Source organism: Drosophila navojoa, chromosome 5, assembly GCF_054131105.1.
Source record: "Drosophila navojoa isolate 15081-1374.11 chromosome 5, UAZ_NAV_1.0, whole genome shotgun sequence".
Lineage (NCBI taxonomy): Eukaryota > Metazoa > Arthropoda > Insecta > Diptera > Drosophilidae > Drosophila > Drosophila navojoa.
This window is the reverse complement of record NC_142893.1, coordinates 23,042,776-23,064,239: the sequence shown is the minus strand read 5'-3', so window position 1 is coordinate 23,064,239 and position 21,464 is coordinate 23,042,776. Positions and strand designations below refer to the sequence as shown.

At 45.4% G+C, this 21,464-nt stretch overlaps 2 protein-coding genes and 1 long non-coding RNA gene across 12 annotated transcripts in view; 1 reads left to right on the top strand and 2 right to left on the bottom strand.

Moving 5' to 3' along the window:
• The window catches only part of Prosap (SH3 and multiple ankyrin repeat domains prosap), a 77,454-nt gene extending 63,563 nt beyond the window's left edge, over positions 1–13,891 (top strand). For 2 of the 7 annotated variants that reach the window (XM_089261412.1, XM_089261411.1), the window contains 9 exons: positions 3,503–3,628; positions 3,714–4,045; positions 4,134–4,302; positions 4,519–4,713; positions 4,928–4,994; positions 6,535–6,996; positions 8,281–8,887; positions 8,954–10,879; positions 10,937–13,891. In XM_089261412.1, the coding sequence (XP_089117538.1) occupies positions 3,503–3,628; positions 3,714–4,045; positions 4,134–4,302; positions 4,519–4,713; positions 4,928–4,994; positions 6,535–6,996; positions 8,281–8,887; positions 8,954–10,879; positions 10,937–12,674 (5,622 nt within the window). In that variant the 3' untranslated portion in view covers positions 12,675–13,891. The remainder of the gene's footprint in view (positions 1–3,502; positions 3,629–3,713; positions 4,046–4,133; positions 4,303–4,518; positions 4,714–4,927; positions 4,995–6,534; positions 6,997–8,280; positions 8,888–8,953; positions 10,880–10,936) is intronic. The other 5 variants (XM_089261414.1, XM_089261413.1, XM_089261416.1 and 2 more) reach the window with 3 other exon arrangements.
• On the bottom strand, positions 13,630–15,051 carry LOC149091205 (uncharacterized). Its single transcript, XR_016196975.1, has 2 exons — positions 14,423–15,051; positions 13,630–14,380 (listed from the first exon to the last, which is right to left on the bottom strand). It is a non-coding gene; the product is annotated as an uncharacterized LOC149091205 (long non-coding RNA).
• Positions 15,052–15,838: 787 nt separating this feature from the next.
• Positions 15,839–21,464, bottom strand: part of mam (neurogenic protein mastermind) — a 97,469-nt gene continuing 91,843 nt past the window's right edge. For all 4 annotated transcript variants that reach the window (XM_018104174.3, XM_018104175.3, XM_089261418.1 and 1 more), the window contains 3 exons: positions 20,356–20,632; positions 19,213–20,289; positions 15,839–19,149 (listed from right to left, as the gene is read on the bottom strand). In XM_018104174.3, coding sequence (XP_017959663.1) covers positions 18,491–19,149; positions 19,213–20,289; positions 20,356–20,632 — 2,013 coding nt within the window. In that variant the 3' untranslated portion in view covers positions 15,839–18,490. The remainder of the gene's footprint in view (positions 19,150–19,212; positions 20,290–20,355; positions 20,633–21,464) is intronic.

Genomic DNA, 21,464 nt, shown 5'->3' with positions numbered 1-21,464 from the left:
TATTATTATTATGAAATTCGCACAAGTGCATTGTGCGGGCAAGTTCGCAGTTAAATTCTTTTGGCAGCGGAAATTGATAAACAAAAGCGAGCAAATGAAGGGAAAGCACAGAGATATCCGATAAGAGCAGCTCTTTGGGTCGAGAGCAATAGCAATAGCAATGACGGACATATACATATACTTGAAACTAGTAGTGCGATAGCATATTTAAATTGAAAATAAATATTTCATAAGAGATAAGCGACATGCATAATCACAAAGAGTATTAATGAGTGATAATATTAAAAAATATAAGAATATTTTTAAAATATACTTAGTCGTATTTTTGCAAAACATTTCTTCTGGGAATATACCCAAAACACGAAGTGTTCGATAGAGGAGGCATTCGGGGGCATGCATAAAAAGAGAAATAGATATTTATGATTTTTTATTGAAGAAAATTAAACTAATTTGAAAATATTGGAATATTTAATTTAAATACCATATTTGATATTTTGATAATATTATACAGAAGAATTGTTTAAAAAGGTATACAGAATTTGTGGGTATCATTCCAATCAATCAAATAGTTTGCTTCGTGCATATACTTTCCTGGCCCACTGTGCTGGCAACATCTTTTCCGTTATAGTTTGGTTAATTCCGGCCGCTGGTCGATTTTGTTTGTAACTCGATACCCTTTCTTGGCAGTGGGAGTCTGTACAGCAGACTAAATGAAACTGAAGTTGGTTGGCCATTGCAGTGGCTGTCAAACTGTGGCGGCAACTGCCAAAAAGCCAAAATACAGAAACTAAGACAAAGCGCAAATGCTGACACTAATGAGACCATAAATGTAAAGCCTGCCACAAGACACAAGACACAGGCCGTGGCGCGAGACGGCGAATGCAACAGCGACTCTAATTGCTGCAATAGAATGAGATTACGAGCAACTGCAGCAGCAGCAACAACAGCACCAACTGCAACTGCAACAGATGGCCGCCAATTGTGGCGACCCAATTGCTAGAGACTTGGCCAACTGGCTGGCTATTTACTTTTTGTTGGCAGTGTGCTTGTGTTTCTGTTTATGTTTACCTGCTGACCGGACTGTCCGTACGTACGTACGTCCGTCTGTCTGTCTCTCTGCCTCTCTGGCAATCCGTCCGTCTTACTATCTAACTGTCTGCCTTTGCTAACAATTGCAACAGCCTCGACAACAACTACTGTTTGACAATTTATCAATGAATGCCTTTTGCTGTTGCCGTTGTTGTTTTTGTTTGTTGTTGTTGTTGTTGTTGCTGTTGTTGCCGTTGCCGTTGCCATTGTGCGTTGCCTTTTCTTATTGGAACAGGAAGTCGCTTATTTGCTGCAAGTGCGCATCGCATTGACATTTGCTCTTGAGTAGAAAAGAGAATAAAAAACAGCTGAGGAAAATCGAAGCGAACTTGCTCTGGTTTTTGCTTCTACTCCGACAATGTGCCACATATTCCATTGCAGGGTATTCAATCTTCGTTGTTTTTGGTCAGTCTTCGTTTTTTGGCAATTTGCATTGATTTATGGTCTTCCACTAAAACACCAAATACGTCGAATGCGAAATAAATATAAAAAGCGATGCGGCATACAACATCGTGTGCCCCAATTTCATTGCAGGCAAATGGAATTTACGGGCTGCAACTGCGCTACAATACAAGCAGATATTCTAAATTAGTTTTTAGCCTCGCTCTGGGGGCCATTGCCAGGGCCAGAGCCAGAACCAGAGCCACAGCCAGATTGGATTGGAGAATCGAAATCAAAACTCATAAAAATGCAATTTGCGCCAACAAGTTGACTTTAAGCAGGCCCAGAAAACGAGCCTCCCCCAGGTCGGAGCGCACAATATCCCCATCCCATGGAAAGCCGGATTCTTTAGCCTTGGGGCGGCGAGACGTGTCTGCAATTTGCATTTGCACACATTGCGGGGGTAGCCAAGAGCGAGTTGCCCGGGGCTAAAAAGCATGAAGAAGAAGCATGGGCGAGAGCAAGGGAGGCCGTAAAACCCATTTGGCGCACGAAAGTTAACGTGTGCAGCAGGAGTAGCAGCAGCTAGAGCAGTGGGAGTTGTAGCAGGAGTAGCAGGAGTATCAGGGGGCGTCGTAGTTTGTGTGGTGGAAATTTATGTTTATGCTGCCAGAGCGAGGGTGGCGCCTGAGCTGCATATTTGAGGTTTTTAGTTCCATAACAACAATTGAAAGCCGGAAATAACTCTTACGGCTGGCGAGGTACATGGGGAGGCTAGTTTTACGTATTAAATAGTTGAGGAGGCTTATTGACCAGCATTTGCTGAAATATAAATATACTTCAAATGTTCTATATTCGTATCGGGTTCTCTGAAGAAGCCAGGAATATTTCACATTTATTTAAATATAATAATGATAATCAAGTTAACTGCAATATTTGTCCAATTTAATAATTAAAGAGAATATTAAACTACAAATATGAACTTTGGTAGTATGCTACCAAGCGAGTAGGTCGATAATATGATGTAATTCATAAGCTTTTAGCTTTCAGCTTTCAAACTTGTCTTTTGCTCATTTAGAGATCCATGAAAAACATAAAAGCCCTCAAGTATCCCCTTGAAACGAACAAGTTGAGTTTTTCTACTTTCATATTAATGTAATTTTTTAAAAACCCTTCATATTAATTTTGACAAACGGCTTTCTAGCACTGAATGTGTCCTATTTAATAGCCACATTTGTCGCATTAGGAACTGTGAGCTCTCCGCAAGGGTAACAGATCCCCAAATTCTAATCCGAACCCAATTCTGGGTGCACACATGTGTGCACATAGCACGCACTTTGCATAATTAATGCACTGGCAATGTCACCAGTTATACACTTGAGACTTCAGGGCGCATACACACATACATATGCCTGTATATATATGTGTGTGGATGGAGTGGGGAAAGAGTTCCCTCGGCTGCAGAGGAAAACGTTACGGAAGTTGGCTCTGTTGCTTGTTAGTGCCGGAGCATTTTTTTTTGTATAATTAAAAGAAGAAATTGCCACTTAAAGCAACGGCAGACAAATGAGAACTTTGCAGACGGGCATAAGCGACTGCGCCATTCCCTGTTTGCAATTAAAAGGGAACTTATGACGGCAATATTTAACTGATGCATCTGTCCTACTTTAAGAAGTCTCTAATTGTAATTTATGTGTGCCTAGAACCCATATACCATATTTCACAACAAACAGTGTATGTACGTATGAATGCATTGGCAATCGCTAGATGGCGCTGTTGTCACGCGCTCATTAGCGGCAGCATTGTGAATCCGCCCGCATCGGGCGCTTCACCCAACGTAAGCAGGAAGTCTTTTCTGTGCATGTGTGGGTGGCATTGTGTGTGTGTGTGAGAGAGAGGTTGTGCGTGTGAAAAATGAACAACTTGAGCACGTGAATGGCACACCTGATGGACGAGGCAGAGGCCAGCACTCAAAGCTGTCAGACTCACGGAATATAACTCATCCTCTCTCCTTTCCCTTTCCCTCTTGCAGGAGCTGAAGGAGAGCTTCAACTATGGCCTCTTTGCACCACCCTCGAACGGGAAAGCGGGCAAGTTTCTGGACGAGGAGCGACGCTTGGGCGACTATCCATTCAATGGACCCGTCGGCTACCTTGAGGTGAGTTGCATCCATCAAGCATTACATGTATATAAAGGACTTGACTGACCCCAACTTCTCCTATTCTCTCTGCTGTCCGTTGCAGCTCAAGTACAAGCGTCGCGTGTATAAAATGCTCACACTGGACGAGCGCCAGCTGAAGGCGCTGCACACGCGCGCCAACCTCCGTCGCTTCTTGGACTGCATCAATGGGGGCCATGTGGAGAAGATAGCCAAGATGTGTGCCAAGGGCCTGGACCCAAATTTTCACTGCTCGGAAAGCGGCGAGACGCCGCTCTCGGTGGCTACTGGTGCTAAGAAGCCCAACAAGCTGCTCATTGCTCTGGTCAATGGCGGTGCTCTGCTGGACTACCGCACCAAGGATGGCACCACAGCGCTCCATCGGGCTGTCGAACACGATTCGCTCGAGGCGGTCAGGTGGGTCTCCACAGGCTTTCAATAAATGGAGTTTAAATTTGATTCAATTGTGTGCGATTTTATGCTAATCCATATTCAATTCTTGCAGCACGCTTCTGGAGCTTGGCGCCTCGCCCAATTATCGTGACGGGCGTGGCATAACGCCTCTGTACATCTCAATAACGCGCAAATGCGACGCAAAGATTACGGAGAGCCTGCTGCATGACCACGCCACGCTGGGCATACAGGACAGCCAGGGCTGGAACGAGGTGCACCAGGTAAGTCGGTGACGGGTCCAAATGGTTGCTAACATCTTCTCTATACGACTGAGCTCACTTTCGGTTCTTGTGAATGACCCCGCTGCCTATCCAAAATTGAGAGATACTTTGGTGCGAAGGTGCTGGGAGAGTTAAGAAACGTATTTGCTAATTGATTTTTACTTCTCTTCTGTCTAACTTTAAACGCTTGCCCTAACTATTGTAAACTGTGATTAGGCCTGTCGGCACGGCCTGGTGCAGCACTTGGAACACTTGTTGTTCTACGGTGCTGACATGGATGGACGCAATGCGTCCGGTAACAGCCCGTTGCATGTTTGCGCTGTTAACAACCAAGAGGCTTGTGCTAGAATGCTTCTCTTTCGCGGCGCACAACGCGGTGCCCAGAACTTTGCCAACCAAACTCCCTATCAGGTATTTAAAACAAAACCAATCCAAATTCAATAACATAAAACACTTTTAGGCTACAAACAACGTAACGTAACGTAATGCAACGTAATATACTCGTAATATAATGTACTCGTAGATATAGCTGGTACTTCTTCACGTAGTTTTGCTGTAGTCTATACGAATTGAATGCTTTTGCTTCTGGTTTCACGGTCGGCTAATAAAACTCTGTCTACCTTAGGTTGCGGTCATCGCTGGCAACTTGGAACTAGCTGAGATCATCGAGAACTACAAATCGGAGGATATAGGTGAGTGCAAGAGAGCTCATCACAGTCATACAACAATTCATTCGCACTCACACAAAGTGGGAAACGTTGATCAATTAATCTGTGAATTTGAAATTATACTGGTAGTCCCATATATTTGTATGATTGACTGAATTACAGAGTGATTGATGTCAACGTTTCCGATACTCGTCGACCAATCCCATTTGACTCGTACTCGACATTGACATTGCCATATCGTACCTTTTACTCATCTCTCGTCCAGTACAACCCTCAGTTAATCCCATTTTTGTCACAATTTAGTTCCAATTCTTTTGATTTTGCTCAACTTAATCCTCTACTCAATCTATAGCTAGATCGATTCCAATCAATACTTAGTTTATTGAATACTCTGTTTTAATCACATTTAGTCCCGCCATCCCAATATTCAGTTCTCAAAGACACCCAAACAGATCATATCAAAAATCATATATACATATATAAATCAATCATTTCATCATATAGGTCTTCTCAAATCTAAATCATATTTCATACATACATCCATCATATCTCAATGTAATATAAAATGTTGATCCTATACAAATATACAAACGCTATTTATACAACTCTATATATAACATATATATGCATATACATATATACATATATATATATATGTATGTACATATATGTACCTGCCTTGCATTTGCTTGACACGTTTTTCTCTCTCTTTGCATATACAAATAGTACTTAATCGTAACTGTAATTCGTTTCAATTTTTGCTCGTACTCGTTTGACTCTTTCTCATATCATTCTTCTCTATCTATATATGTATGTATCTCTGTTTCTCTGTTTGTGTCTCTCTTGGCTGTTTTGTTGAACGTTACTTAATTATTGTTATCGATTTATCTACATAGTAATCGAATTATTCTCATTGCATTTAAATCAGTTTTCATTTTATGCCAACATTCTTAGAATGCTCCATTTTGCTTTACAATATGGTCAATTACATGCATAAATATATAAATATGTATATATGCGTGCGTGTATATACATCAGAGCAGTAAGTACAGTAAGTAACAGAGCGTTTGGTGTACCGATCTTAAGTGTTAGAGCCCCTAGGAAGTGGTCTATCCTTATCATTTCTCATCTCACTACTACGTATTTTGATTTGTAAACCGAACCCCAAATTGAAGATTGAGTAGAGATTAAAGTTAGAGGTGAGCAGTGGCATTCTTCCAGAACTTTACCGCTATGTTAGTTAACAGCTGTTATTGGCTGAGCAATGCTTGCTCAACTCTGGCCTGGCTCTGCCCTCATAAGCCATTAATAAACCGCAGTCCGGATGGAACTCGGCCACGTAATGTGACAAAAATACGTAACCATAGCTAACGGCAATATGCAATAGAGCCCCTCCCTAACTTAGCTAATCTCCAAGCCGCCACACACGAGTTAAGCTGACTGACTAAACTCCTCCCACAACAACAACTACAATAATAACAACAACAACAATTATTACAATAACAACATACACATACAAATACACACGTATAAATCGCAAACTATCCTTAATCCACAATCGCAGTACCCTTCCGGGGACCGCCACGCTACAATCCGAAACGGCGTTCGGGCATCGGCTGGCTGAGCGCCAATGGGGCCGCTGGCGCTGCGCTGCTGGCAGCGGCTGCCGGTGGGCTCGGTGGTGCAGGCGCTGTGCCGGGGCAGGGTGGCCAGCAGCCGGTCTGTGTGAATGGCGGCAATGGGCCGATGGGCACGCTCACGCGACGTGAGCTGCAGCAGCTGCAGCCGCCACACCACCATTTGACCCATCCGAACCACCAACAGCCCCACAGCCATCAGCACGTGCAGCAGCACTTGCACCACCAGCACCAGCACCAGCACCAGCAGCCGCATCTGCAGTTGCACGGCCCGCCCTCGCCCTGTCCATCGGAGCACATGCTGGGCGCCTACAGCTCGGCCAGCTCGAGTCTATCCGAGGGCTCGTCGGGACATCGCTCGCACGAAGACGACATCAGCATTGTGACAGGTAATGAGAATTACTTTGATTTCGCCTTTACCCTATGTTCGCTTTAAGTTTATAAGTTTTTGATTACCATACATTGAAACCGACGATCATATGTTTTGATTTCATTATACTATACATATTCACTATGTCTACATATATGAGGTCAGCCAGAGGTTAAGTATAACAATTGCCATAGCTTAAGCATGTTTCTTAGAACTAGCCCAATAAAGACTTAGTTAACTTTCTATATATAAACCAAATACCACGACTGCATGTCTGTTAAATTATCGATTAAGTCCATATTCTCAAACCACAATTTATTATATTCAATATCTATTTATATAAGCACTTCTTCAAACCGATTGCACTGCCATGCTGGCTCAGTTATCGATAAGTTGTGATCGTTCGCATATGATTTACTAAGTAAGCAGATCTATAATAAGCCGGAACCAGATGGGTTACAGTCGCTACCGTTTAAGATGGAACTGTACAAAAGAAGCTCTAATAATAATTTCTTCAAGTTATGTTGTACACTGAACCTACTGAAAATTGGAAAGTAGTGCATATGGTTTTGGGAAAATGTATGCAACAGGCATAGGCAGACACCATGAAGAATATTTCTTTTTTTGCTGACTGGATTCAGCCATGTCCCACTGTTCGTCCGTCCGAATAATAGAGCTAAAGTTTCTATCTACAATTATTAAAAAATATCTCGTGCGTATAAATTTGCATTAATATTTGTATACAAATGAATGTTTTTTATATTTTGGACACCGGCTACAATTTTGACAAAATTCCTTAAATTGAAACGACTCTGCAATTTTACTAAATTGAATTCATATCATATACTGAATATTTCGTGATATCTCCAAGTGCTCCATCTGCGCTTTTCTACTTTTCCAAAGGAAATAAATCTACAATTTATATATAATAAAATGCACTTTCTATCTACCAATATTCACCCCAAACAAGATGATATATCATATCTCTCTCGAGATTCTTAAACTATTGTTCAAAGTCCAATCAGTACTCATTTTCTAACTGTGAGTCCTAGTTCTTTGTGATGCGCAACTCTTTCAATCATACATGCAACGCTTTCTCGTGCTGTCTCTCTCTCTCTATCTTTCTCTACCTCTCTCTGTCGCTCTGTTTCTCTTGAAGCCCAGCCACTAGTCATAGCATACGCATGCAATCGCCATCCTCGCCTCGATGTTGTCTCTGTCTCTGCTGAGCTAGCCAGCTCCAGGTCCCTTGCCCCACTGAGGCATCGATTAACTTGCGTCTCCACTCTTGCATTCCCAACAGATAAGTCGCTGGGAGACACCAGCGACATCATCAGCGACTCGTCGGGCGTGGGCACCAACTCGGACTCGGCCGCCTGCTCCATTGGACATCCCAGCACCACGGTGGTGTGCATGGAGCCCTATGCGGGCAACACGGTGGGTCACATACGCCTCCAGCCGGGCGACGTGATCGAGGTGGTGGGCAGCACCGATTGCGGCCTGCTCGAGGGCTATGTGCGCGGCACCAACCAGTCGGGCTTCTTCCCCGCCGATTGCGTCCAGGAGGTTAATCTGCGCCAGAAGCACATCACCAACGTGATGACCGCCAGCACGGGCATGGCCCCACAGCAACACCAACACCAACACCAACAGCAGCAGCAGCAGCATCAGGTGCTGCAGGCCCAACAGGTGCAGCCAGGCTCCTACCAGGGCTCCCCACAGCTGAGCCTGGGCGGCCACTCGGGCAGCTCCAGTACGCTGCTCCAGCAGCCGCATCAATCGCCCTCGCTCTCCATGACCAGCAACGGCTCCTGCCAGCAGCAGCAGCAGGGGCAGCAGCAGCCCGAGGACATGGTCAACAATACGATTGGACAGTACAGCAGCGCCACAGCGCCACGCATCAAGAAGAAGTAAGTTCACTCTCAATCCTCGCCAGATAGATTCCGTGTTTTATTCAACTCTGAATATATTTCCAGCGCCTACAACGCGCCCCGCTCAGTCGTGTTGCACCGGGCTAAACGTGGCTTCGGCTTCATTTTGCGCGGCGCTAAGGCCAGCTCTCAGCTGATGCAACTGCGTCCCTCGGAGCGCTTCCCGGCGCTGCAGTACTTGGACGACGTGGATCCGGGCGGTGTGGCCGACATGGCTGGACTGCGTCCCGGGGACTTTCTACTCACCATCAACGGAGAGGATGTGAGCGCCGCTTCGCATGAGCAGGTCGTCGAGATGATACGCTCCGCCGGCGCCCTGGTCAACATGACCGTCGTCTCGCCCCAGTTTCCGCTTCAGATGCAGGCCAGCGCCCAGTACCTGCCCAGCGGTGCCCGCGCCGGCAGCCAGCATCTGTCCAGCGGACCCAGCACGCCGCAGAGCGCACATCGCCAATGCGCTACGCTGCCTCGCAAGATGTCCATGGGTCCGGGCAGCCATGCCGGCGGCAGCGGCTCGGCCGGCGGCGGCAGTGTTCGAATGGCGCCGATGCCACCGCGCCGCGATCCAAAGACTACGCTGAGCGTGGGCCGGGCCAGGGCCAAGTCGATGGTGGCGGGCCTGGAAAATGGGGGCGAGAAGGAGCAGGAGGAGCAGGTGCCGCATGCCAAGTCCAATTCGGTCGAGTCGATCGCCACGCCCACGCCCACACATCCGGGCACGCCGGTGCAGCTGCGCACGGCCAGCATCAAGGCGCGGCCCACATCGAGCCGTATCACCGCCGCCGAGCTGGAGGAGCTCTTCCAGCGGCAGCAGGGCGAGGGCGGCGCTAGCAATGCCAGTCGTTACGCTACCATGATGACCAGCTCGCGGTTCCAGTCGGGCACGGACAGTGGTGCTGCCACGCCTCCTGGCGCCAACGGATCGCCAATGCGCACAGGACCACAGGTCTACGGCAGCGTGGCCGAAATGAAGCGCCAGAAGACGGCGCGAACCAAGCACGGCAGCGGCACGCTGCGTGGCAAACCCGTGGCCACGCCCACCGTGGGTGGGGCGGCCGCAGGCAGCGGTCGGGATCTGAAGCGCTTTCACTCGACGCCGGATCTGCACGGACCGCAGCTGCACGGCTCGGCCTCGTCCATCTGGCAGGCCGCAGGCAAAGGCCATCACTCGCAGGACGACGTGGCCACGTTGCACGCCTCGCTGCAGCGCCTCAACACGACGGGCGACAAGGAGAGCAAAGGTGGGGCGGGTGCAGCTGGTGCCGTTCTGCCACCACCCAATCACCCACCGCCGCCGCCGCCAGTGGGCCAGGTGGTGAAGGTGGAAACTCGCAGCAGTGTCTCGGAGTACGAGAGCACGATATCGCTGCAGCAGAAGCTGAAGAAGCGTGCGGAGAACGACGCAGTCACCTCAGCGGCCATCGATGGCGTCCAGAGCAGCTTCAATCCTTCGGCCAATGCCAAGATCTATGCCTCGCCGCAGGAGCTGCGCAACGTGATGGCCTGGAAGCTGCGGCAGGCGCAGGAGAAGCCACAGCAGGAGCCACAGCCACAGTCACAGCAGCAGCAGCCGCAACAGCAACAACAACAGCAACATGTCAGTCAATATGCAGCACCAACACAGCTGCGTCCACAGGCTCCGGCTCCAGTGGGCTCCCACTATGCAGCGCCACAGGTGCAGCAGCAGCCGACAGCAGCAGTGGATGCACCACAATCACCACCTGCACCACCACCGCCGCCAGCAGCAACACAACAACAGCAACAACAACAGCAGCAGCAACATTCAAGTGGCACTGCAAACGCATCAGCAACTGTTGCTGGTCCAGCACCGCCAATACCCGAGCCGGACTACAGCTGCAGCGAGTCGGACGGCGAGGATGAGAACTCGATTCTGGTAGCCCGCAACACGAAGCTCAATGAGAAAATCGCGCTGTTCGACGTGCCGGAGACCAGTGGCAACAGCCAGGGCAGGTAAGTGCCAGTGGCTCAACTTCCATTGTTCTATCACTAATGTATGATCCTCTTTAGTGGCAGCAGCTCCGCCTCTGGCTCGGGTGCCTCCATCTCGCACTCGCTGTCCGTGGAGGAGATACAGCGCATTCGGAGCAATCTGAAGACCTCCAAGTCGTCGCCGAACGGCTTTCTCAAGAAGGAGGAGGAGCAGCAGCAGCAGCAGCACCCCCAGCAGCAACAATTGCTGCCACAGCCTGCTGCTGGCGAGGATGAGTGCGACAACAGCAGCTCGGGCGTCAGCAGCGACCAGGAGTTGCTCGCCACCTGCGCTGCGAAGCCCACGGATACCATAAAGAAGAAGCCAAGCGTAACTATTGTGGAGGAGCCGAAGACCATACCGGATCCACCAGTCAAGCCCCTGGCCAAGACGACCATCAGTATTGGAGCAGCAACAGTCAACGCCAACAACAGCAGCAGCAATAACAGCAACAGCAACAGCAATAGCAACAGCAACAGCATTAATGTTGGCACAAATGTGGCGCATGCTGCAGCTGCCTACGAGGCGGCCACTAAGAGCAGCAGCTCCAATCTGAACAACAATGCCAGCAGCAACCACAACAACAACAGCAGCAGCATGACAGCAACAGCCACAGCTACAGCAACAGCGCCTGCAACAACTACTCTGACTGTTAAGCAGCTGGTGCAGCAGCAACATGCGCCGGTTATACAACAGCAGCAGCAGCAGCTGAGCGGCGCTAAGCCGGCAGCAATGGTTGCAACCAAGCTGACAGGCAACACCACTCAAATTAAGTCGAATCAGCCCGTGCTCAGTCCTCAGGTGCTCGGTCGCATACCCAATGTGCACCACCAGCAGCAACAGCAGCAGCAGCTGCTGCAGCAACACCAAGCGAATCCCAACATAAAGCTGATTGCCACACAGCAGCAGATACTGCAGCAGCAGCAACAGCAACTGGCACACCAGCAACACTTGCAGCAGATTCTCAAAGCCAAAGCAGCGGCCGCTGGTGGCGCCAGCACCGCCGCACTGGTGGCGAAGCAGCAGCAGCAGCTACACAAGGGCCACGACTCCGAACTGGAGCAGCGATCCGATCTCGATGACGACGACGGCGAACTGAGTCCCTCGCCACCGGCCAAAGCATTCCAGCGGCACAACTCTTTGACGCGCAAGCAGGCGGCGGCCATCGCCATGCAGCGGGGCGCCACACGCACCACAGCCGTATCGTTGGTGCAGCTGCCTCCGCCTCTCGAGGCGGACAGCGACAGCGAGCCCACGCCGCAGCAGCATCTGCTACAGCAGCAGCAGCAACAGCAGCAGCTGGCCACGCACATTGTGGGCATGCTGCCCAGCGGCCAGTTGGTGGCAGTGCCCTCTGCGGCTGTTGCTGCTGCCACCGCTGTATCGCAGTCGGGCAACAACAATCTGCAGCTGTGCACCGAGAATCTGGTGTTGGCGCCGCCTCCCCAATTCTGCGACTGCAATGATGCCAAGCATGCGCCGCAGTATCATCCACAGCAGCAGCAGCAACAGCACCTGCAGCAGCAACAGCAACAGCAGCTGCAGCAGCAGCACCAACAACAGCTACTGCAGCAGCAGCAGCGTCACCAGCAGCAGCTGCAATTGCTGCAGCAACAACAGCAACAGCACCAGCAGCAGCAGCAACAGCAGCAGCAGCAACAACAGCAGCAGCATCAGCGGCTGTCTGGTGGCGCTGGCGCTGGCGCAGTTGGCACCTTGGGGCGTGTGCGCATTGTAGGCGCCATGCCCAAGGCCAATCACCATAGGCTGCACTAGAGCAGCCATCGATAACTTATCGATCAATCGATTGATTGATCAACAATTTGCCAAAAACGTTTAAACGTTAATTAGAATTACATCAGCAAAACAGCAACAGTCATTGCCATTCACAACGAATAGCTGCACTCATACCTACACCTATACCTACACACATACATATACACACACCCACAGCACACATGCACACGCATGCTTCGAATCAACTTCAATTGCAAGTTGTATGCAAATGCAATCGATGAATAATTAAATTACGAAAATATGCATGTAAAAACATAAACATAAACATAAACATAAACGAGAACACAAAACGTAAAGAAAACGATAAAAAGAAAAATCAGATATAATAATAGTTAATTACGCGAAATGGCACGAGCACGATTTTTAATTTGTTTAATTTTGAATTTCGAGATGCGAAAAACAAATGTTCTATTATTTTAACAATTATATATTTATTGCGTGTGATATAAATTTATGAACGCGGCGTAGGCGCAGCAAAGAAACTCAAGCAAAAGAAAGAAAGAAAAGGATTCAAACTTTTAATTGAGCATTTGAAACATGTTTGCAATATTTAAGTAAAGTTCGTAATGTAAATCGTAAATATACATACATATGTAAGTTTATAGCAATTGAAATCGAACTGAGCCAAACTGAAATCGCCAGTTGTCGATTGGCTCAGTTTCGTTTCGAGCTGCACAAGTGAAAATTGTCGTCTTTGATGTGGAAAATGGACGAAGCAAATCTCGAATACATCCACAACAAATGCAATTCACTTTTAGAATAAGTATGGAGCGTTTAACTAGGAGCTAGTTCATTGTTTCAAGTGCATTTCAGTATCCATCCATTCAGCAATATGCACAAAACTTTCGAAACTCTCACACACAGTTTTAGAGAAACATTTTAGACAAACAGAAATGATAACAATAACAATAATAATGAATAATAACAATACTAATTGAATTTGAATTTGCGCATTTAGCTGAATTGTCGATTCGAGTCGAGTCTAATTGGAGGAAAGACAGAGAGGGACACAGTAAACCACTTACCTAATTAACTACTTAACAATTAAAGGCATTTTTAAAAAGCATATTTAATATAATTCTACAAACTCGTGAATTTTTGCTAGTAAAATTTACAGGTTTTTACTTTTAACACCGTTTTGTATAATTGTTTTTTAGAGAAGAACTTTAACTTGCGCAAGTATTACAAAGTAAAAAGGGCAACATACATAATAATTATAAACAGTAATTGAATAATACTACAAATTAAATACCATTACGATTCTAATATGGAGTACCGAATATGGAATATGAAAATTGAAAGCGGTTCTCAAGCAACTCTGGCACTTGCCACAAATATTGTTAACGAGCCTCTACTTAGAGACATGCGTACGACCGAGTAACAATTATTATAACTAAGGCTGATTTTATTGCATAATAATGCGACATGTCACAGGCAACATTTGAAATTGATTACTAGCAATAATGACATCTAAAAACTCAACTAATGCAAACCGCAACCAGCAAAGGCATTTACATTATCTAAACAAATCCCGTTCGAAGTGTCGCAAACCATTTAACATTAACAATATTAAAATAATTATTAATACTAATACCATTATTAGTAAGCTAAACATTTAAACATTTAGAATTGGCAGGCCGCACCTTTGCACTAGCGTCTAAGTGTTGAAAAGTTATTAATCATAGCTCCACTCACACATACAAACACAACAGTACACAAAAACACACATACATATATATATATATGAATATATATATATATATATATATGAATATATATTGGCAAAGCTAGCTTCTAATTAGATGTAGCACACTATTTAGTTCCCGCAATAGTTGCTAATTATTTTTAAATCCTTCTTAGTTCGAAATCTCTGCCTATGCCCCCTTCCATTCCGATCCTTCTTCTCCGCGCTTCCTTTACATATAATCCTTTTTGATTTTAGCTAAGCTTGTTCTATGTTTAAGTGAACCTCATGGATAATTTCGTTTGTTCATGTCGAGTGCTCATGCAAGTCCTACCTATGTAAAACTATATAAAACAATATCCACACATTTAGACACATACAGACATAAATACACATACCCACACAAGTATAAACATATATACGTACATATATCGAGTACATGCAAAATAAGCGTGCATAATAAATATGCGTACTACCCACAAATATAATGTTAAACGATTGAAGCACACATACAAAGCCACACATACACTTACATAAGCACACATTGAATGCATGTATTTACAATTATGGAATATATTTATTATAAGTCATAAAATATGCAATTATGTATTATGAACATGCGTATACAGAAATCAATAAATATGAATTAAAAACATATCAATGGATCCTTTTTAATTATTCCTATATTCTATCAATTAGAAAATATAGATTTTTCATCCGTCTTCGTAGATAATGGGATCGGGGGATCCCAAAAGCATACTGCGCTTTGAGCTCGCTGAACAGAGGTAACTTGATTGACAGAAAAAAATTGTATGAACTCCATCTCATAGCACATTTCCAATGGAAATTTAAATTCTACATTTTTGCTTGACTACTATTGTATGAAGCACCACAAATTTTCAAGCCCGTCTATGCAACTCTGTTTTAATTTTTGCATATTTTAGTTCTCTTGAGTCATTGGAATGGGTAAAATGAACCTACTCATCCGCCTGTTGCGGGTCACTCAAGAATCCATTACTTTGCTTTTACCTACGATATTTTGTTTCATATATTCACATTCTTTGCTTGAGGAAAAGGTCGTTATTTCAACTATACATAAGGCCATAAGGAACTTCGCTCACCCTTTTTATCAAAGTATAAATTGTGACCATTTGCTAACAAAGTCACATTGCAAATATTTGAAAAGAATTTGTACAATCTGAGCATACACAAGGAGGCTTAAATTGTGAATATTATTTTTATTGAGTTGCATTAAATGTTTATCGGGTCATCTCATCCAAATCATGGATAACGGTACACCAATTCGCCGCCCATTTATAGTGCAATACTACATAGTTTAAATTTTATTGGCTATCATTGTATAATTCAAAGATATTATCCAACTGCCCAAGAAAATAAAAGAATTTTGGTTTATTTATTTACAAAAGTAATATTTTACTATTTTATTTTGTTGCTTGTGTTTTTTTTTTGTCTGGTTTCTTTAATATTAAAAGAAAATCTACAATTTGTTGTAGTTTTTGTTTTTGTTTTGCCAACAATTCGTTTGTGTCCCGAGTTGTCGACACAGAAGTTTTGTTGCGCATCCTGGAGGACAACAAAACGGCAAACCGAAGACTTGTGCACCAAACATAATTTGGCTAAATTAAAAAAATAAAACAGGAAATAAAAATAAGGATAAAAGCAAGACAAAATGCCGCAAAAGGCGCTTTTTGTTTTTGTTGTTGTATGTAAATTATGAGCTAAAATTAATTTGCATTTGCTTTTGAAGTTTGTTTTTAGTTTCTCTTGTTGATTTGTTTTTGTAAGTTGTTAAAGTTTTGGTTTGCCGCTGGCAGCTGTTTGCTTTTAATTGATATCGATTTGTGGGTGTGTTTTACTTGCAATTGCTTGCAACTCGCTGCGCCTCGATTGAATTGCAAGTTTTCAATATATATATATATATATATATATATATATATATATATATATATATATATATATATATATATATATATATATATATATATATATATATATATATATATAGATCTGTACTGTATATATATGTAATAATAATATGCCATATTGTATATAGTAATAATAATAATAATAATAATGTATATAGATATATACTATATAATATAATATAATTTGCGAGTTTTTTTTTTTTTTTGTTTTTTGTTTAAACAAGTTGTTTTCGTATAATTAATTACAAACTACAATTCGCGTATTTTTGTATTATAATAATTGTTTAATAATAATTTTTTGTTAGTTTTTCGTTTTGTTTTTGTTTGTTTGCGGCTTAAATACTTTGGGCTACGCGTTTGTTTTCTAGGCGTGTCTTTGTCAGTGTCAGTGTGTCTGTGTAAGTGTGAGTGTGTTTCTGTGCTCGATCAGCATTCGATCTAGGCATTATCTATTAATTTGCTGCTCTATGCATATGTATATGTATATATGGATGTATATATTTCTGGAAGTGTCTGCTGTCGAATTTTGTATGGCCTCTGAGCTGAGTGAGAATGGAACCGATCTGAACTATTTAACTTATGGACTTATGGAATTGCGCTAAATCAATGTTGTATAATAATTTCATAGCTGGAATCTCTTATCATTTTTGTCAAGTGGGCTGCTGAGGCACGGCGTCACTTGGTAACGTGGCCAAAAACGCATCTAGCTAAAAATGTACTCGGCTGTGTATACTTAGATATCTAATTCAATAATTGTTAGCGCTCCTAATCGAATACATACACATACATATATACACCTATCAAGATGCATACATGGTATATGTGTATTTGTTTGTTTTTGTGTGTGTGTATTTCTTTTTCTTTTGTGTGTGTCTCTGTTGTACATATATGTATATATGTATATAAATTTATTTAACAAACTACTAATTTTAAGGGCTTTATGCACGCTTTTCACTACCAAGAAACTACGCGTAGTATATTTAATTGTAAGTTTTCCATATATATATACTAAATTTATATATATTTTTTATGTGTATATATATCTCTATATATATGTATATAATTTTTTCATTATATATGTTTTTGTTGTTTTTGCGCTTAATTCGCATTGTTGCTCCGCGTTTGCTCTTGCTTCTCTTTCGGATTTCATATAAACTTATTTGTTACTCAAAAATAATGTACAATAATAATAATTAATAATAACTGTTTCTCCGCTCTAACTGTAAAATTTCTCATTGTTCTGTATATATATGCGCGTGTATGTATGTATGTCTGTAAGCAATTAAAATATCACCAATATTTTTGCTTTTACTCTTTTTTTTTGTTTTTTTTTTTTCTCTTTTTCGGTTTTCTACGTTCGCATTTTTTTGTTTTCATGTAAAAAAATTTAAGTTAAATTAAATACAATATAAAAAATTTACAATTCTTTTCTTTTTTATAGTTTTTTTTTGTTTTTCTTCTTCTTTCTGACGCGATTTTTAAAAAGTTTTCTTTTGTTTTGTTGTTGGTTCCATTACGTTTTTTCTTTCTTTTTTGTATTTTTTTCTTTGCTTTTTTTTTAGTTTTGCTTAAGTAAAATGAAATGTGGGCGGGCGAATTGTGCGCTGGGCGTGGCCAAATTGCATTAAGTACAAGTGCTTAAGTTCTGCGAGTGTGTGGGTGTGGGTATATGTATGTGCTTTACTATTTTCTCTTCATTTTGTAAATATATATTTTGTTATTGGGTTTTTGCTGATTTTGAATACTTTTGATCGAATTTTTAGTCATATATATATATGTGGAAATATATATTTGTAGCTTATGGAATGTTTGCGTACTGGCCGCTGCCGCTGCCACGCCCCCAGCGCTCGCCCGCCTTGGACCGTTGCTGCCCTGTGCCCCGGAAACGAGGCGGTCAGCTCTAGCGGCTAATAATACAGTAAAGTCCCAAATTAAAGTACATCGAAACGAACTTAGCTTCTAAAATTCACACAATCAACAAACAGGGGATGAGGTCTCACGGGGGGAGGCAATAACAACAACAGGCAACAAAAAAAATTAAACAAAAACAGGCAACAATTGGTTGGTTGGTTGGTTGGTTATGGTGGCTAGCTTGGTGCTGGTATCCTTCTCTCTCTCTCTCTCTCTATCTCTCTCTCAATCTCTTTCTTTCTCTCGCTGTTGGTCTACTGCAATATGTCCTGTATGTTAAAGTTGTCGTTGTCCAGCGAGTTGATCAGGTCCTGCGTGGAGAAGTTGCTGTCCACCGGCAGGCTGTCGAGGAATTCGAGACACAAGTCATTCGAGTTGGCCACCACCGAGTTGATCGTCTGGCTAATGGAGCTGGCGCTCGCGATCGTTGACACGCCCACGCCCACACCAACACCAACGCCGCCAACCGCCTGCGCCGCGGCATTGTTGTTACTGGGTCCCGGCCCGCTCTGGCTCATCTGCAGCAACTGTTGCTGCTGCTGGTGTGTTGTTGTCGTGCTGCTGCTCTGGACGAACTGCTGCTGCTGCTGCATCGTGATCTGCTGCTGCGTCTGGCTCATGTGCATGCTGTTGATCTGCATCTGGGCGGCCATCATGCCGCCGCCTCCGCCGCCGCCGCCGTTGCCGCCAGCAGCCGCGCTCTGCTGCTGCTGCAGCAGCTGTTGCATTTGCATGTTGCCGCCGCCGCCACCGCCTCCTCCGCCGGGTCCCATGTGCTGCTGTTGTTGTCGCATCAGCTGCTGCTGCATTTGCGCGGGCGTCAGCTGCATCTGCGGCCCGTTCGGGCCGGACATCATGCCGTTGTTCGGCCCGTTGCCCGGCGTATTGGGCCCCCCATTGGGCATAAAGTTGCCTGCCATAGAGAAACCATTAGTTGAGCTGACCTCTCGAGAAACTGCAGTCTGCAGATACTTACCGCTGTTAAAGCCGCCGGGCCCTTGTCGCATGGGTCCGCCCGGACCGAAGCCCATCTGCTGCTGCTGTTGCGTCATCATCATGTGCCGCCACTCCTGCTGCGAGCCCATGGGCATGCCGTCGGGCGTTACTTGCACGTTCGGCGGCCGCTGCTGCTGCTGGGGTTGCTGCTGTGGCTGCCCGCCGCCGTACGGTCCGCCCATGCCGCCGCGTGGCCCGCCGGCCGCGCCTCCATGCTGCTGCATGTACATGGCAGCATGCTGCGGTCGCATCATCGGTCCGGATGGTGGGATGGGCTGCTGGGTCATGCGGCGCATAGCCGCTGCCTGGGCTGCGCTGTTGGGGAAGCGTCCGCCGCCTGCGTTGCCACCCACGCCGACGCCCACGCCCACACCGCCACCGACGCCGCCACCGCCCACCGTCTGCTGCATCATCTGCGCCTGCATCAGCTGCGCCTTGGTCGCATTGTATTCGGGCGGCGGGGGACGGGCGCCGGACATGTGCTGCTGCACCTGCTGCTGGTGCTGCATGGCCTGGGCACGCATCATCTGCTGCTGCTGCAGGAACTTGGCCTGGCTGCCGGCTGGGACCGGCACCGGGCCGCCGTTGCCGCCGCCCATCATCATCTGGGCGTTGGGCGCGCCACCATTCGGATTCATCTGCATGGGGTTCATGGGCACACCGGGTCCGCCCATCTGCATGCCCGGCATTCCGCCCATGGGTCCGCCCATCTGATTCATTGCACCGTTATTGGGCCCACCTGCGCTGCCGGCGTTGCCGCTGCCTGCCCCAACGGGCACGCCGCCCGGCTGCTGCTGCTGCTGCATCAGCGGCACATTGCTGCCGGGCCCGCCATTCGCATTGGCCGCTGCCTGCGCCTGGGCAGCCGCTGCGGCGGCCGCTGCTGCCGCTGCCTGCGCCTGCGTTTGACGCTGACGCATGTTGGGCGGCACCTGCTGCTGCTGCTGGGCGGCTGCCTGTTGCTGCTGTGCAGCAGCAGCTGCTGCCGCCGCCGCCGCCTGCTGCTGCGTAAAGTTCATGCTTTGGCTTTGGGAGAGCGAGAAGCCGTCGGAGGGTACTGCAACCGGTGATAATTTGATGAGCTCAGATATTTCAGTACTTCTGGCATCCTTGATTCGCTTACCATTTGCATTGTTCATATTTTGATTTGGTTGCTGCTGCTGCTGCTGCTGCTGGGGGCCATTCGGATTGCCGCCATTGCCACCCGGATTGCCGCCGTGCGGCTGCTGTTGCTGCTGCTGTGGATTGGGTCCGGAGTTGCCCGGCTGCTGCTGCTGTTGTTGTTGCTGCTGCTGCTGCTGCTGCGCCTGCTGCTGACTGAAGAAGACGCCCTGCTGCGCGGCAACCGAAACGTTGCTCTTCATGTCGCTGCTCAGGTGCAAGTGCTGCCCAGCAGAGACCTACGGAGAGACGAAAGGGGAAAATTAAATTAAAAATCCACAACTGTGAAAGGGAGAAACGAAAGGCATTCAATTCAGTTAGGTGAAAGCGCTAGAGGGGAGACATAAGATCATAATACTTTAAGGATATACTTAAAAGTCACTGAGTGATATTGGAAACGAAGTTCTCAAGAGAATGGCTGTCTCTAGTCGGAGACACATAGATATTTGCTTATCAATATAAACATTAAATATTATACTAATTATGGAAAGTCAGAGATCAAATGGCTCTGCCTCAAAAACGAGATATTATTTCGCCACCCACACAGTTTCTATGAACCCCAAGTAACGCCACAATAGGGACTTGAAATTATATACACACATATACATATATGAAGTTCTAGCTTATTACATTATTCGACAATTCATTGAATATCTCATGTGTGCTGAAATAGCAAAAGATTTTAGATTTACCACGTACATATGTAAATAAATGCAGAGAATTTACAGTTTGCGGATTTGGATATTTGGGTATTTGAAGAATTCTAGACATATCCGCTCTGTCTAATATAAACATATGAATATTATTTTCATTGATTGCAATTTTGACTTAGAAAAACTATAGCTGACATAACTGACATCCAATTAGTTTACATCTCAAGGTATAGCCCATACTGCAATGTGTGATTTAAAAGGCCTCTCTTGTCGTCTCTTGGACCAGCAATCGCGTCTAGAGCACTCTACTTATTTTCCATCACTTTACTTAAAGTTTCGCGATGTTTAAGCTTAACGCCAGTGGTTGGGCTCGACTAATTGCATCGCAGCTGTCTGGCTATACGCTTTCCTCAACGCC